We start from the raw sequence: 16,129 nt of genomic DNA, 5'->3' as shown, positions 1-16,129 counted from the left end.
CATTGAAAACTCTACCATCTAATCGAGGAAACTACGGTCCGGTTTTTCAGTGCGAGTTTAAACTCCATTTAAAGTTGATAAGAGTATAACGCTGCCACAGCGGCCGTTTAAGCTAAAATCAGCAACAAATTTTATGTAATCAGTCAAAGCGGTAAGGTTAAAGCCTAGACAATTATAACTAGATTTTAAACTCGCAATGAAAAACCGGGCATAAGAGTTCCCAAAAATAACAGGAGCCTGCAAGTCTTTACGAGGTCTCTGTAACTAATATCGAGTGCCTGTGACATCAACTACGGCGGAACCTTATTTAATTTTTCCAACTTACGCATATCGAATACATCTCGCACAGGCGCTTGTGGCAAAGCACATGCTCCTTCTGTATCGGCCATCGGATCGAAATTGCTGAGACTCATATTAGCTGTAGTCTGATTGGGTGGCGGGCTATTCAAATCAATCAAATTACTACTAAGACGATCTCGTGGTTTCTTCAAATTCAATTGCCCTATTTTGTGTTGAGGTAATTGTGACTGTTGTTGTTGGGTTTGCTGTAGCTGTTGTTGCTGCTGATGTTGCAGTAGTAATTTTTGTTGCAATTCAGGTGGTAAATCATTTTCGTTCAATAGATCTGGCGGTAGCTTATCGGGTAAATCATTGTAGTAGTCTTTGCTATTTTCCGATGGTGTATTGAGATTCGAAACGGTTTGGTTTCTGTAAATAAAAAATAACATTTAGTAAAAATAAAGTGAAGGTAAATTTTATAAAAAATTACAATAAATATATTTTCTGTCCATTTTGATTAATCAATATTAACTGTAAGATTATCAAAACTTCGAAGGCTAAAAAATTGTAACGATTCTAGAAAAAAGATCGATTAAACCGATTAAAAATCGAATCGAAATCCAACTCTACGCACTAGAACTGCGGCATTTTGGCTGTGAATAAGTCATCTACAACAGCGAAAGAAATACCAATTTCAACAGGCTGCAATTACCTGATAGCCAGCGAAATTATACTGGAGTTCGACCAGAATCTCGAGGGCACGGTTCCCTGACACCTAGTGTTAACTGGAAAAGTTAAAGGGGACTCAAACTCGCCATAAGCAAAGGCCGTTATGAGAGGATGCAGATCCAGGCAGACGTGAAAAATGCTTTATAAATAGGCGCAATCGAAGACGTCCTTACTACCATCTTTTCAATAGCAATGTCGAATCAACGCCTCTAATAACCTAATCTTAGGCCAAACCCTTTTCAAACACCAAGTTTCCTCGGACTGCCGTTAGAAGATATTGATGCGGTACGTTACGACAACAAACACCATTAAGGTACTAGTCCGATCATCTCGGGAACGATTTGGTATGATCACATGAAACCTTCTAAGCCATCTCGACCTCCCACCCCTAGATCCATAGGGAGCTTCGGGTCGCCAGAGCCTCGGTTGTTAAAGAAACAGGATTCGCCACGGGTAGGTGAGGTTGACAATTCTTGGTCTTCACCCATGGATGGAATATTAAACTTTTAAATGGACGATGACATGAACAAATCGCGTTATAATACGTGAGTGACTAGACTCGCGCGTACTCCATCGATAGCAGAACAAACACGAATTAATACCTTTAAAAAAAAGTAGATGCCCGCAGAGGTTTGCTTCGAAAATTTTCTCTGGAAATAAAGCCTCAGTTAACTATTAAGCGTAAGATAACACTATTTTTTAGGCCGCAAGTTCAGCATGAGTTAGAGAAGGATTTTATGCAGGTATCGTTGCAAAGCAGATTGATGGCAATATTGGAAGAATAGCAGAAAGCAAAAGGAAGTTACTGTTGGACATCACCATATCTATTTTGCTGTATGGCTCCGGACTGGGGACAGTTCCGGAGAAAAAAAGTAGTAGGCTCCTAACATCTGTACATTGAAGAGAAACTCTTAGAGTAGCCTCCACTGAGCGTACCACAACAGGAACAGCCGTACAAGAGATCACTTCAACAATCCCCATTGACCTATTGCCGCTGGGGAGAAGAAAACTAATGGAAGCAAAAAATTAGGCTGATCAAAAGCGCAGGAAAGCCGTTAGTCAAGAAAACAAGGAGGAAATATTAAGGATGTGGCAGGCCGCTGGGAAAAGGATCAACAAGCTTGATAGACAGCGACACTAATCGTAGATACTTAAGCATGATTAGAAGCTTTGCCGAGATAAAGTACAACGCTGGCCATATACTTTCAGAACATGGATGGTATTTTAAAAATTACTTACATACAGAAAATGGAAAAGGTTGAAGATCCAAAAGTGCGTGCAATGCATGTGAAGTAATGCTGAAGACATTCTCTTCAATTGCATGCGCCGCTTCTTAAACCAACAAATGCTCGAGCAAAAAATCTACCGAATTGCGGTCAATGATTTTGCAGAAAAAATTTTGGTAGGCCCAGAAGAAATAGAGAGAGCACAGCAACTTTGTAGAAACCACACTAAGAGCAAAAAAGCCGGAACATGCACGCCCGGATAACAGAAGTCTCTTAATGAGATATATCGTACGTCACCTCGCAGCAATGTGAAAGTGGTCGGTTGCAAAACCTACCAAATTAATGGCACTCCCCGCAGGCCTTGGGGAGTGTTATCGAGTTGATGGTCCTTTGCCGGATGCAGATCCGGTACGTTCCGGTACCAAGCCCGACCATCTCGGGAACGATTTGTTATGACCACATGCGACCTTCTATGCCATATCGCCCTCCCACCCCCTAGATGTATGAGGAGTTCGGGGTCGCTAGAGCCTCGGCTGTTAATGAAACAGGATTCGCCACGGATAAGTGAGGTTGACAATTGGGTTTGGGGTAGCTATATATTGCGCTGGGGGAGGAAACGGCACGCAGTAGACCCTCAGGAAGGTAAAGAGGTAAATTATTTGTAAATTTAAGGTGATTGTCACATTAATACTGTTTTCACACAGAAACTTAATGATCTCATCTCACCTTATAATGAAATCGTAAATTTTTTGCTTTCACACAGAAGTAACTGCTCGATTAGTATGAAGGATGAAATGGCAAGAGAATAAAATGACAATGCTATATGACAGACAATCACGGCGGAACGATACAAGGTGGCAGCATGGTGACATACCTACAAACATAAAAAATTCCATGTACTTGTAAGTTCGATGGACAAATGTCAAAATCGTACTGCGCCGGTAGTTGATGTATCAAATCAAATAAAAAAGGGTATAATCAGCTGTTCGATGCGGCCACCTTGTATCGTTCCGCCATGTAGACAATGACATTTACTTTGACAAATGACATTTTTAAGCACTGAACACACCAAAAACTAAGAAGCGGAAGGCTGCCAACAGAGTTGCATTGTGCTTTTGACTTCATTAGGCATTCGATTAGCTACTAATGAAATAATTATAGATTCGAATTTGGTAGTGAAGATTGAGCTCAATAAGCGTCTTAATGTAGAAAATTGCCTTTATTATTCAATAAGCCGTCTGTGTGAAAAGAGTATTAGACTGAGCCCAGTAAGGTCTTAATTAAGGTATACTGGAATCAACGACTCGGATATGTTTGTTAAGGGTTGGCGAATGTGGCATTCGGAAATCTCAGTACACGGCTTGACACACCGTCGAAATGACTTTCCGGTTAATGTCCCATTCGTCTCCGTCCCGTTAAAACCTTGGCAGGCCTTGGGGTGCGTTCAAAGTCCGTCATTAAGTTGGTGGTGCAGGTTCGGTTGAGATCCTCCCGATTAATACTGATCTGGCTCTGAACGCAGTCTTCATGAGGGACTGCGTCAACCTTCACGTGGCCTACCTGCCTTCGCATAGACAACCACGGGATCTATATAGGTAACTGCACACTCCGACCAAGATAGCGGCCTCAAGTGGGGACCCAATTAAATAAATGCTGAGCAACAACAATACTAAAAAAAAAACCAAACACAGGAGAATGAAATGGCGTTCAATCCATTCGTAGGAAGGAAGCTAGCTCGCCCATCGGCTGGGGGCCTTAACAATTCGTCGCAAGTGGTAACGAAACCCAAAGGAGAGGAGGCCGAAAGCAAGCAAGGAGCGTTGTCGCCGGGTGCGACACCGAAGCTTTGCAAAAAGAACTCCGACAGCAAGGCTCAAACGGGCACACCATTATTAAGTGAGCTAATTAAGCAGGCGTCAGCTGCGTTAAGTCAGCAAAACCCCCTGGAGAAAAAAGATGACCAAACTAGGAAAGGCGATTGAGGACTTGATGCAGTTCTTCATAGGGCGTAATAATATACACGCGGAAATCAAGCGCTTGGCCTCCGTAATAAAAGTGCTGTACATCGTGTCGGCCCTAGAGGTAAAGAATTTAGAACATAAATTGCGTGTAAGCGAATGTGCCAAGGATAGAAGTCCATCACCCCCAGGAAAGCGACCGAGGAATAATTCGTACTCGACCAAGGAGAACAACGTGGTAAAACCCACTACTACACTAAAAGACGTCTTGCCAGGGCATGTGGGTGGTCACAAGCGACGGCAAGAAACGCAAGAGGAGACGGAGCGGAAAGAGGAAATTGCAGCCCAAAAGACGGGAGAGTGGCAGTTAGCTAAAAAGAAGAGCAAGAAAAAAGCACTTAGGGCTAGGCTGGATGCAATCATCATTTCCGAGGCGGGGGATGCGACGTACGCCGACATATTGCGTAAAGTGAGAAGATGCGACGAATTAAAATCCCTGGGTCATGACGTCAAAACTATTAGAAGAACGGCGAGAGGAGAGCTGTTACTAGAGCTGAAAAAATCGCAAGATGGGAAAACAAGCGCGTACCAAGCCGAAATTGAAGCGGTACTAAAGGACTCGGCTAAAGTTAAAACAAAGTCCCAAATGGTCACACTACAGTGCAGAGATCTCGATGAGATTACTACGCCCGAGCAGATTTGCAACGCCCTCCACCAGCAATGCAACATCAAACTTCCAGATGTGGCTGCCATAAAAAGCATACGCACAGGGTACAGTGGCACGAAGTCGGCACTTATAAGCCTTACAGCGGATGATGCCAAGGCGGTTCTTAATACGCAAATAATCCGGGTAGGATGGGTTTCCTGCCGAATTAGAGAGCTCAAGGACGAGAAACGCTGTTATAGGTGCTGGGGCTACGGGCATATAGCTCAGAAATGTAAGGAGACTGTAGATAGGTCTAGCCTATGCAGGAAATGCGGCCAGGAAGGTCATAAGGCTGCAAGTTGCGAAAACGCACCGAAATGCGCGCTATGTGGGGGACAACATTCAGCAGGCAGTTTTAAATGCCCACAACGAGAGGGCAGCAAAATGACTGTCTCATGAGGGTATTGCAGCTCAATTTAAACCATTACGAGGCAGCCCAAGAGCTATTATCCCAAACAGTCTATGAAGGAGGATATGACATAGTTACTCTCTGAACAATACAAAAATCGCCAGGAGCAGGGTTGGCTTTCAGATTCAGCAGGGAAAGCCTCAATTTGGGCACCAGGGAAATTTCTCCCACAGGAAATTATGACGCCAACGGTAGCAGGATTCACGTGGGCAAAAATCAACGGTATATACGTCTTCAGTTGCTATGCCCCTCCGAGCATGACCATCGCCGAGTTCGAAGATATGATATACGGGATCACCATTGAAGCACGAGGTAAACACTCGCTTTTAGTGTGTGGAGACTTCAATGCATGGTCATCTGTGTGGGGAAGTAGACGAACCAACGAAAGAGGAAGAGTTCTTCTCAAAAGCCTTACTTCTTTGAGGCTAGAACTCCTAAATGAACCAGGGATATATACCTTCGATACAGGTACCAGACGATCCATTATAGATCTCACCTTCGCTAGCAGCGAAATAGCAAGACGAGCAAAATGGTCCATAAGCAACGTCTACACACACAGCGACCATAAAGCTATTAGCGTAGAGCTGCTCGAAACTCCACGAACGGTAGCAGCAAGACATCGACAAAGTAGGAAATGGAAACAGCACCTTTTCGACCCACAAATATTTGACATTATCTAGAAGGACGCCATAGTACGAGAATCGCACGCGGAAGACCAGTCGGTTCAAATCACTAAGTTGCTATGTATGGCATGTGATGCTGCCATGCCCAGAAGTCGCGGAAAAGCACAGCGCACTCCAGTATATTGGTGGAATGACGAAATTGCGGAAGAGCGTAGAAAATGTCACAAAGCATGAAGAATAGCGCAGAGGGCACGCTCATCACCACGATATGCGGAGCTACACAGCACCTATGTCGCACGAAGAAAGGCAATTAAAAATGCCATAAAAAAGAGCAAGAAGTTATGCTTTAGGGAACTGCTGGATAATGTTGACCTAGATCCTTGGGGATCAGCCTACAGAACTGTGATGGCCAAAGTTAAAGGACCGATATCACAGCAACCTACGTGCCCGATACTGATGAATATTATTGTTGAAACACTTTTCCCGGCGCAAGATCGCTGGGTTTATCCAAGCGAGGATATAGAAAGTACGGAAATTTCGCAAATTACAGAGCAAGAGGTGCTGGACGCTGCAAAAAGAGTTGCTGATAACAAATCCCCAGGACCCGACGAAGTACCAAACATAGCTCTTAAAGCCGCGATTACAACTAGGGCTACATTATTTACTGATCTTTTTAATGCCTGTATGCAAGAAGGCGTGTTCCCTCGCCCGTGGAAACGAAAAAGACTTGTCCTATTGCTGAAACGTGGTAAACAGCCGGACCAACCATCCTCATATAGGCCACTTTGTATGCTGGATTCCCTAGGGAAGATTTTCGAGCGTATAATTAGTGAGCGCCTACAGCTGACTCTAGAAAGACCAGGTGGCTTATCGAATAGTCAATATAGATTTCGCAAATCAAGATCCACCGTAGATGCAATACAAACAGTCGTCAATATAGCTAGAGAAGCTATCTTTGGAGGCCAAAATAAAAGGAGGTTCTGTGCACTGATTATGTGGGACATCAAGAATGCTTTTAACACTGCGAACTGGATGCAGATAATGGCAGCGCTGCAAAGCTTCGGCACTCCAGCTTACCTACGTAGAATAATAGGTAGCTATCTTAAAGACAGAGTACTTCTTTTTGACACGGATCAAGGAGCAAAAGAGTACAAAATCACAGGAGGCGTCCCACAGGGATCTGTTCTCGGTCCAGCGCTTTAGAATGTAATGTATGACGGGGTGCTAAAGATTGATTTACCAGAAAACACGCAAATTGTGGGATATGCTGATGATATTGCAGTGGTAGTAGTGGACAAGAAACTGGACCTGCTTCAAGCATTATGTAATGACGCCGTAGCAAGAATAAAGGAATGGCTGACCAAAACGGGACTGGAGTTGGCTAGCCAAAAGACGGAAGTGGTATTAGTAAGCTCCAAACGGTCGGCGAACGAGTTAGTCTTAACTGTCGGGGATCACCAAATCACCTCAAAGGATTCCTTAAAATACTTAGGAGTGCACATTGACTCTAAGTTAACTTTCAAAGAGCACTTCAGAGCGGTGGGGGAGAAAATTACCGAAGTTAATGGATCTCTTATGCGAATAATGCCTAACGTTGGTGGTCCGAGCGAAGCTACACGTCAGCTATTGTCCACAGTAACCAGCTCAATAATACTATACGCAGCACCAGTGTGGTATGGATCTAACCAGACCCATCAAAAATATATATTAGCAGCGTACCGGACGGTGTCCGACGACGCGATCCTGGTTCTAACCCGGAAAATCCCAGTGGACTTACTGGCAAGCGAAATGGCCGATCTGTATAACACTAATATCGAGCGACCATCTGAAGAAGACAAGAAAAGAGCAAGGACACAAACAATAGCTAAGTGGCAAGAACGGTGGGAGGCCTCGAGTAAAGGGCGTTGGACTTTCACACTAGTTTGGAACGTAGCTCAATGGAATGAGCGGAAGCACGGCGAACTGAACTACCATCTCACGCAGATAATGAGTGGACATGGCGGTTTCAAAGAGTATTTATGGAAGTGTAGGATAGAGGAAGATCCTCATTGCCCAATGTGTACCACGGAGTTAGAAAACGCAGAACACGTCATGTTCCACTGCCCCCGTTTCCACGAAGAAAGACTCACCTTGCATGGAGTCTTTGGGGAGGAACCTACCACGAGAAATTTAGTATCACATATGTGCAACAGGAAAGAGTGCTGGACAGCAGTGAGCAAAATTGTATTTATAGTAATGACACGCCTGATGGATGCTGAGAAGGAGCGCAGAGAAATGCGCATGCGAAGCAGTGGCGATTAAATGAACACTCAGAGCAAATAGCGGGAACCTGGACGCAGGGACAACAGTAGGCTCTTAAAAAATGAGAAATATGGAACGCCACCCTGAAGTAATGCGAAAGTGGTGCCGGGGTGGGCGACGGTTCCAGAACGGGGCTGTTTTTTAGTCTACGGACACACGGTTGCGGCGACGGCAGCAATTATGGTGCATTAGGCATTTTTCAGCCTCCCCGCAAAAAAAAAAAAAAAAAAAAAAAAAACCTCATGCAGCACATACATTAATGTATAAATATCGTTAAATCTGAAGACAATAATATTATGCTTAATGCTTAATCAGCCTTTGATGTTCTGTTGCCGTCAGGGACACTCAGCCAACACCTGTTGAAATTGCGACCGGCATGCCAGTCAGTTCATTTATGAATAGTCTTTGGAAGATTGGGAGTTAAATTCACAATAATAGGAGAGGAAGCCGCCAGAGACTCGCGTTTAACTGATATATTATAAAGCTTTGCTAGGGTAGTGTCGCAGACTAAACTCTAACTTTTCCTGGTTGAAGGAACCCAATGTAAGTGTAAACTTCGTGGAAAATCCACTTAAGGAACACAGCCTTCTTACTCCCTTCCAAACAAACACATCCAACACGCCTTGTTAATAATTGAAAAATGAATGGCTATAACATCTTAAAAGGGTTAAACAATTTGAGGCAATTCCAATACCACTGAGTTGGTCGGTCGAATTTTACATTTTCTCGTCTCGATTCTTAAGTGACTTTTGAATTGGATGCATGCACTTTTCATATTCCTTTAAAAACTTCTTCAGACATTAAAACACAGATTTTTCTACTTACTTAAAATGTTTGATGGCATTAAAACGCAACATAAACGCTTTGCCGATTGTCAATATTAAGTCTTCACTCTGTCCGCCAATGCACTCAAGCACGTAACAGGCGCGCCACTCGTCGTCATTCTTGGCAATGTACGCCAAAAAATCTAAAGTGTCCTGTGAAGAGGAAAGAAAGTCATGACTTTGATGAATAAGAATTTAATGTATAAATGGCGTCTGAAACTCACCGAATCACCGCCAGATGCAAATGATATATGTGGCATATTATGACTCGCTATACGTTGGCCAGTCTCCGCATTCACTAAATCTAGCGCCCTACTCGATACATTAATGATGACATTTGTGCCTGCATTCTGCATGTGCGGACGATCCGATATGTAGTGTAGGATTTTCTTGTCCAAGCGACGTTTTCCAGCTGATTTGAGACCAGCTGCTTCGCAGACGCGATTTATGCATTCGCTGAAATATTTTTGTTTTGTGTTATATTTTGAATAGATCAAATATGAAAATAATATTCTGATGAGACAACAGAAACACCTTCTCTTGTTCTTTGAAGATCCACAAATGTTTAAGTACCCAAAAAGGAGAGCCTTCGTTATAGGATTGTTCCACATCAATTTGTGGAAAAATATTCAAAACTGAATTTCCTAGAGGTCTAAGCTCCACAAACACGCGATCCTTTCACAAAACGGCCCATTTGAATTAAGTGTAAGTCATAACTGCAGGACGTATGAAGCCATGATTCCAGGAATTATCGCCTCATGACAAGGACCATTAATTTTTCTATATACATATCTGACGCTCAGCCAGCTTTGAACAAGCAATTCAAGAGGTGGGTTTGGTCAAAGGCTGAGGTAAGCCCAGTCAATCCAGAGTCGGGTGGAGGTCCCACTCCCCAGGTCCCACTGAGAATATTACGATCCAAGGACGGCGGTTCCCCGCAGAGAGATATAGAGTACTAGCTAACGGTGGCTCTTAACAGATGGCGATGACGGCGGTGAATGACGGTGGCTCTCACCAAGGGGTGATAGCGGCGGTAGTGATGATCACGCCCGAAGAGAGAGTATTAAATGACGGTGGCCCTCGCCAAGGGGTGATAACGGAGGTAGTGATGATCACGCCCGAAGAGAGAGTATTAAATGACGCTGGCTCTCACCAAAGAGCTATGACGGCGGTGGTGGCTAGACTCCGGGATGGGATGTCCAAGGACCGGGAAGGCGATGATGGTTGTACCTAAGGCGAGGGGTAAGTGGACGACTGAATTCGTATCAAATTGATGCACTAAACGCGATCCATATCCTCTAGATCTTCAGAGTTCGAGGCAGAGGCAGTATGGCACCCTAAATTGTCTGCACGGTGTGGTTGCTTTATCAGTTTAAGAAGGGACTAAAGTGGAGCCATATGAGCAAGAAGAAATCAGGCCGGCTCCACAACAAGTTAAGCTCTCGCCCGTCTTCCTGAATTGACTAATAACTTCCAATCATAAGTACCATGTATAGAGATGGCCTTTAGCGCTTAACTCCAGCCTGTGGTGTTTAATTAGTAAGAGTTATCGGTGATCAAAGGAGGTTTGTCACTATCAGAAGCTTTCAGCTTTGCTGTCACACTAACAGAAGATTCGCTAATTGGTGCAGCACACTGAAATAAAGGGGATGCCATTCAACAGCAGGAATACTTTTTTATAGTTCCAATTGTCAGCGAGATCAATTATTGGCAGTCCTAGGAAGCCTGGCGTTTCAATTCGTACGGATCTCAGTCACATCGAAGCAAGAAAAGTTGGTTTCATAGAACACCTAGAGAGATGTTTCACATTGTGCGGGATACTTCAGATGCATCTGAACGGGTATTTCAGGATTCAGTATGTATGTTGAAGGTTGAACTCTCATACAGGACATAGATCGAAGTTGTGCCAGAGTAACGCGACCATCCTTTATATATGATAGATGGTGAGTGAGCTTCAATTACATCATTCATCTCTTCGGGAGTTGATGAAAGAGATGACCGACTCCCTGCCGATGCCACTGACAGCCTGCTGATATATCGCCCGATCAAACAGCTGTTTTTGTGTTTCCAGATCTCGCCGTTTTGTTCGTGGAGTTGCGATCTTATCTGTTTGACAGGCGGCTTAGATTAAGAGGATGTTTATTGCATATCGGCTTGCTAGCTAGTTTCCCAGCGTTCAGTAGGGTTCACCCACTCTTGTCTGTGTTCATATTTTGGAAATGTGAAGAGTAAATGGTTTTGGACCATTCAGGAAATTAACACCTTTAAGGTATTAACCCAACCATGTCGGGGCGATTTGGTATGACCACGTCGAAACTTCTAGGTTAGTGGAGCACAACGCCAGCAGAGCTTCTAATGCAAACGATACTTTTTTTGTCTTAGTATGTGTTTACATAGAGAATGTTTGAGCACAGAATTCACGCACGAAATGCTTACTGCTTGAAGCACGAGCTGAAACTGGTTGACTGGTTTCTTTGCAGAATATCTGTCGCTGAACGCTGAATAGTTTTACGAAGCTCTCGAGTGCACCTGTTCTAGGTGTGTGGATTTTAGTCTGTGACTACAGACATGCCTACCGCGGGAAAGAATCGGAACCTCGGCTAGATAGGTTTATTTTGATGGTTTGAAGGATTCGACCTTTTTGATGGTTTCCATAACTTCCGCTAGCACGACGGTAAGCGCTGTATCTATAGTTTTCCATTTACGCAGCTGTCTGTTGGCTCATTGCTTGGCGTTATTCGTCGAATATATATCGAACTCCAGAAGACAAAGAGCAATCCAGTTGCTATATAATTGACCTTCATCTTCTTCGGTACGTGCCCTCGAAAGCCGGTATATGTATCCTACCTCGGGGAGACAAATTTTAAAGGACGGGTATAATACTAGACTTGGACGGTACAGTACGTATTAATTTTGTGCGAGGAGAATTCTATCACTCAACTTTTCTTTTTGTTTGTAGCGCTGGAACCAAACATAAAGTCAGGAAATTTTCTCTGAAACTGCACTAAAATTGTAGCAAGGAAAGTGAGCAACATAGAGATAAGCTTATTATTTTTCGTTTTTCTAAGTCATCATTCCTTTGAAATCAAATCCTTATTTGCAATCGATATTCAGATTCATATCCCCTACAAACCTCTGATCTTATAGTTTACGGCTTATGCAGAAAGCGTAAAATAAGAAACCATGCTCCCCCAATCCCACACCCACTTAAGATTTGTATGCTTAGTGCGACCGTCCCACAAAACAAATATGCAAACCTTTAACCGCCGCAAAATTTGTATGGCTGCGCGCGAACCACAGCTCAGAGTATATACATTTCTACGAAGCATTCACAAACAAACCAAAAAGAGTACTCACCGGGCAACTTTGGTCCTAGTTTCAAAGTTCAGCAATTTCATTGAAGTTTTTACCTCTACGCAGCCGGTATACTATAAAAGAAAAAAGCAAGGAAAATAAAACAAATAAGTCAATGCAGTAAAAAAGAATGCCACTGCAGAAGTAAACTGCGGTTAGAGTTAGAGCTGGAAAACTGTCGATATGCGCTCAATCGATAGTTTTCGACATTGCGGAAAAAAATTAAATAAAAAAATTTGAAGCACTTCCTTTATATAAATGGACAAAAATCAGCGATAAATGTCTCCTTATATAAAGACATATTCTTGCTAAACTTTGATTTTTAAATTTTGAAATTGCAAAAATATTTATGAGAAGTAAAAATAAAAGGTGGAGCACACATTACTTGTATTGGAAAGTTGGTAGGAAAGGAGATATTATTAGTCAATCAATTACGCTCCACCTTTATATTTTTACTTCTCATAAATATTTTTGCAATTTCTATGTCAGAATTTAAAAATCAAAGTTAAGCAAGAATATGTCTTTATATAAGGAGAAATTTTTCGCTGATTTTTGTCCATTTATATAAAGGAAGTGCTTACAATTTTTTTATTTTATTTTTATTTTCTCCTTTTCTTACATTTTCTCGTGTCTTAACCTATCTGTTAAGTTTTACGCTTGTAGCTCAATGAGAACTTAATAAAAAATCAATCCCAAAATTGCCTCCGTTCCGTTTGATTTTTCTAAATATCGCAGCCCGTGCGCCCCTAGCGAATTTTTTTGTATCTGTCATCGACCTCTGAATTAAGTTTGCAATTTCAAGTTAGCTCATCGAGAAGTTACTTAACACCCGGTTTCAAATTTCCAAATTATTATCTAATTGTTTCGTTCCGTGCACCACCTAACGGAATTTTTTCTCCTTTTGTTCCTTTGTCACGGTGTCTTAACCTGTCTCTGATGATTCATGTTTGTAGCTCAGAGAAGTTACTTTAAAATCGATCTCAAAACACCAAATTCTTATCTAAATATTTCGATCCGTGCACCATCTAACGGAATTTTTCTCCTTTTCTTAAATTTTCTCGGCGTCTTATCCTATCTGTGAAGTTTTACAGCTGTAGCTCAATGACAACTTACATAAAAATCAATCCAAAATTCCCTCCGTTGTTTGATTTTTCTAAATATCGCAATCCGTGCGCCCCCAGCGAATTTTGTATCGTGTCATCGGCTGTCATCGACCTCTGAACTAAGTTTGCAATTTCAAGTCTCTAGCTCATCGAGAAGTTACTTAACACCCGGTTTCAAATTTCCAAATTATTATCTAATTGTTTCGTTCCGTGCGCCACCTAACGGAATTTTTTCTCCTTTTGTTCCTTTGTCACGGTGTCTTAACCTGTCTGAAGATTAATGTCTGTAGCTCAATGAGAAGTTACTTTAAAATCGATCTCAAAACACCAAATTCTTATCTAAATATTTCGATGCGTGCGCCATCTAACGTAATTTTTTCTCCTTTTCTTACATTTTCTCGGCGTCTTATCCTATCTGTGAAGTTTTACAGTTGTAACTCAATGACAACTTACATAAAAATCAATCCCAAAATTCCTTCCTTTCGTACGATTTTTCTAAATATCTTATCCCGTGCGCCCCCTAGCGAATCCTTTTGTATCGTGTCATCGGCTGTCATCGACCTCTGAATTAAGTTTGAAATTTCAAGTCTCTAGCTCATCGAGAAGTTACTTAAAAGCTGGTTTGAAAATTTTCAATTTCTTATCTAATTATTGCGATCCGTGCGCCACCTAACGGATTCTTTCTCTTTTGTTGCATTGTCACGGTGTTCTAACCTATACGTAAAGTTTCACGTTTGTAGCTCAAAGAGAAGTTACTTAAAAATCGATTGAAAGATTTGTATGCGGACAAACACTCAACTGTCCTAATATAAAGGAAATAAAATTGTTGATACTGAAGACAGTGCTATCGAATTAAAAAAATTTTTACCACAAAATTCGAAAATCGAATTTTCCACATAGGCATTCGTAAGTGTGCCTAAGAAAAATTAACGAAATAAGTTAAGGACCATGTCCTCTTTTAAGGCCCCGGCAAACATGTCAAATCCATAAAAAATAGCTGATACAGCCCACCTTATAGAAATAAATGTAATTTGTCAATGGTACCACACCATAACCAAACGCGTAGCACGTGCTACGCGTCACCCATATGGTCGCCAAGCCTAAAAATTACCCGCTGGAAGAAGCTACAGGCCTGCCAAAATACTGCTCTCAGAATTGCCACGGGCTGTCTTCTTATGTCCCCAGAACACCATCTGCATAATGAGGCGAGAATACTCCCCATCAGGGAGAGAAATGAGATGCTGACCAAACAGTTCCTGTTGAATACCCAGAAACCTGAGCATCCCAACAGACATCTGATTGATGAACCAGCACCGCCTAGGGGCTTAAGGAGTCATCTCCGTAAGCACTTTGAGGAAATACGGCACCTGAGAACCCAGCCGTATGAAGCGAAAAAACACAAGCAGGTCCTTGGTGAACTCCACAAACAGGCGTCGGACCTTTATGCCGGGAATTGCCCGGTGAATCCAGTACTCAAAGAAAAGTATCCAAAACTCGCGGAAGAGGAACGCATACTCCCCAGGGAAACGCGTGTCAACTTCGTTCTGGATACTGTAACAGGTTAAACTCTTACCTATCCAGAATCAACCCCGACATACAAAATGTATGCCCCGCTTGCAATGTGTCCCCACATGACACCAACCATCTCTTTAATTGTAATGTGGAACCAACGCCTCTAACACCCCTTTCCTTATGGTTCACCCCTGTTGAAACAGCAAGTTTCCTTGGACTCCCGTTAGAGGATATTGATGACAATTTGTGATCGGTCGCGGCTGTTAGGTGGGGCGAAGCACTGCTACAACAACAACAACACCATAACCAAACAGGACTTGATACTTGTTTACGCTCTCACGAGGGATTTATCTTAAATTTGTGAAGCGGGTGCCAGAACAAAAAAAGTACCAGCTAAAACGAAAAACGGGCCAAAAATTTCGGTAAACTTTAGTTTGACCTACAACTGTAGAAATGCGTTCAAAAATAATGTGAAAAAAGATAAAAATACTTGTTTTAGTGTATATATATTTAGTTGGAGGGTAAATATTATTTCCCATTCAAAAGTTATCACTAAAAACAGGTTTTGTAAATATGAAGTCCTAATGCAACCAGTCGATTTTCATCACAGAACCTGGAACGTCAGACATGTAAGATAAGCCCTATCGACTACATGGTGTTAACTATAATATCGTAGGTCCGATTTACTCAAATTTCAAAAGAAGATTTGGTTTTCAATGTGAGTTAAATGCTTTACAATATTTGACTAACTAATTTAAGTAAAATGTAAATTTCACTTTGATTTGTTTATATTTAACACTAATTAGTCGTATTATTGTAAAACGAGCACGACCCGTGCGCATCTTGCGCAACCAATATAAAAGTCTCTTATGAAATATCAACAGAAATCACTTGTTCTATTAACTTACAGCTTGCGCTGCCATCTAGCGTATAATAGCAACTACCGCCAATCAATTAAAACTTACGGCTTGCGCTGCCATCTAGCGCATAATAGCAACTGTAATGTAGCGCAAATATTCACAATAGTGCCATAGTACAAATAGATTTCTTTGTGTGCTCACAATCGTTTATTTTTAACAAATTATTTTAATAAAATATAGCTAAA

General features: G+C 42.1%; 1 protein-coding gene across 3 annotated transcripts in view; it reads right to left on the bottom strand.

The window, feature by feature from the left end:
- Positions 1–16,129, bottom strand: part of Shc (SHC-adaptor protein) — a 99,087-nt gene that overhangs the window by 10,124 nt on the left and 72,834 nt on the right. For all 3 annotated transcript variants that reach the window (XR_010950553.1, XR_010950554.1, XM_067771368.1), the window contains exons 3-6: positions 12,413–12,483; positions 9,280–9,511; positions 9,057–9,208; positions 326–708 (exon numbers count right to left, since the gene is read on the bottom strand). Coding sequence is in view for 1 of the 3 variants with exons in the window: in XM_067771368.1 (XP_067627469.1) it covers positions 326–708; positions 9,057–9,208; positions 9,280–9,511; positions 12,413–12,483 (838 nt within the window). In the remaining 2 variants the exon portion in view is untranslated. The remainder of the gene's footprint in view (positions 1–325; positions 709–9,056; positions 9,209–9,279; positions 9,512–12,412; positions 12,484–16,129) is intronic.

Source organism: Eurosta solidaginis, chromosome 3, assembly GCF_040869045.1.
Source record: "Eurosta solidaginis isolate ZX-2024a chromosome 3, ASM4086904v1, whole genome shotgun sequence".
NCBI classification, from domain to species: Eukaryota; Metazoa; Arthropoda; class Insecta; order Diptera; family Tephritidae; genus Eurosta; species Eurosta solidaginis.
The sequence above is the reverse complement of the archived record's forward strand: the minus strand, read 5'-3'. Positions and strand labels throughout refer to the sequence as shown.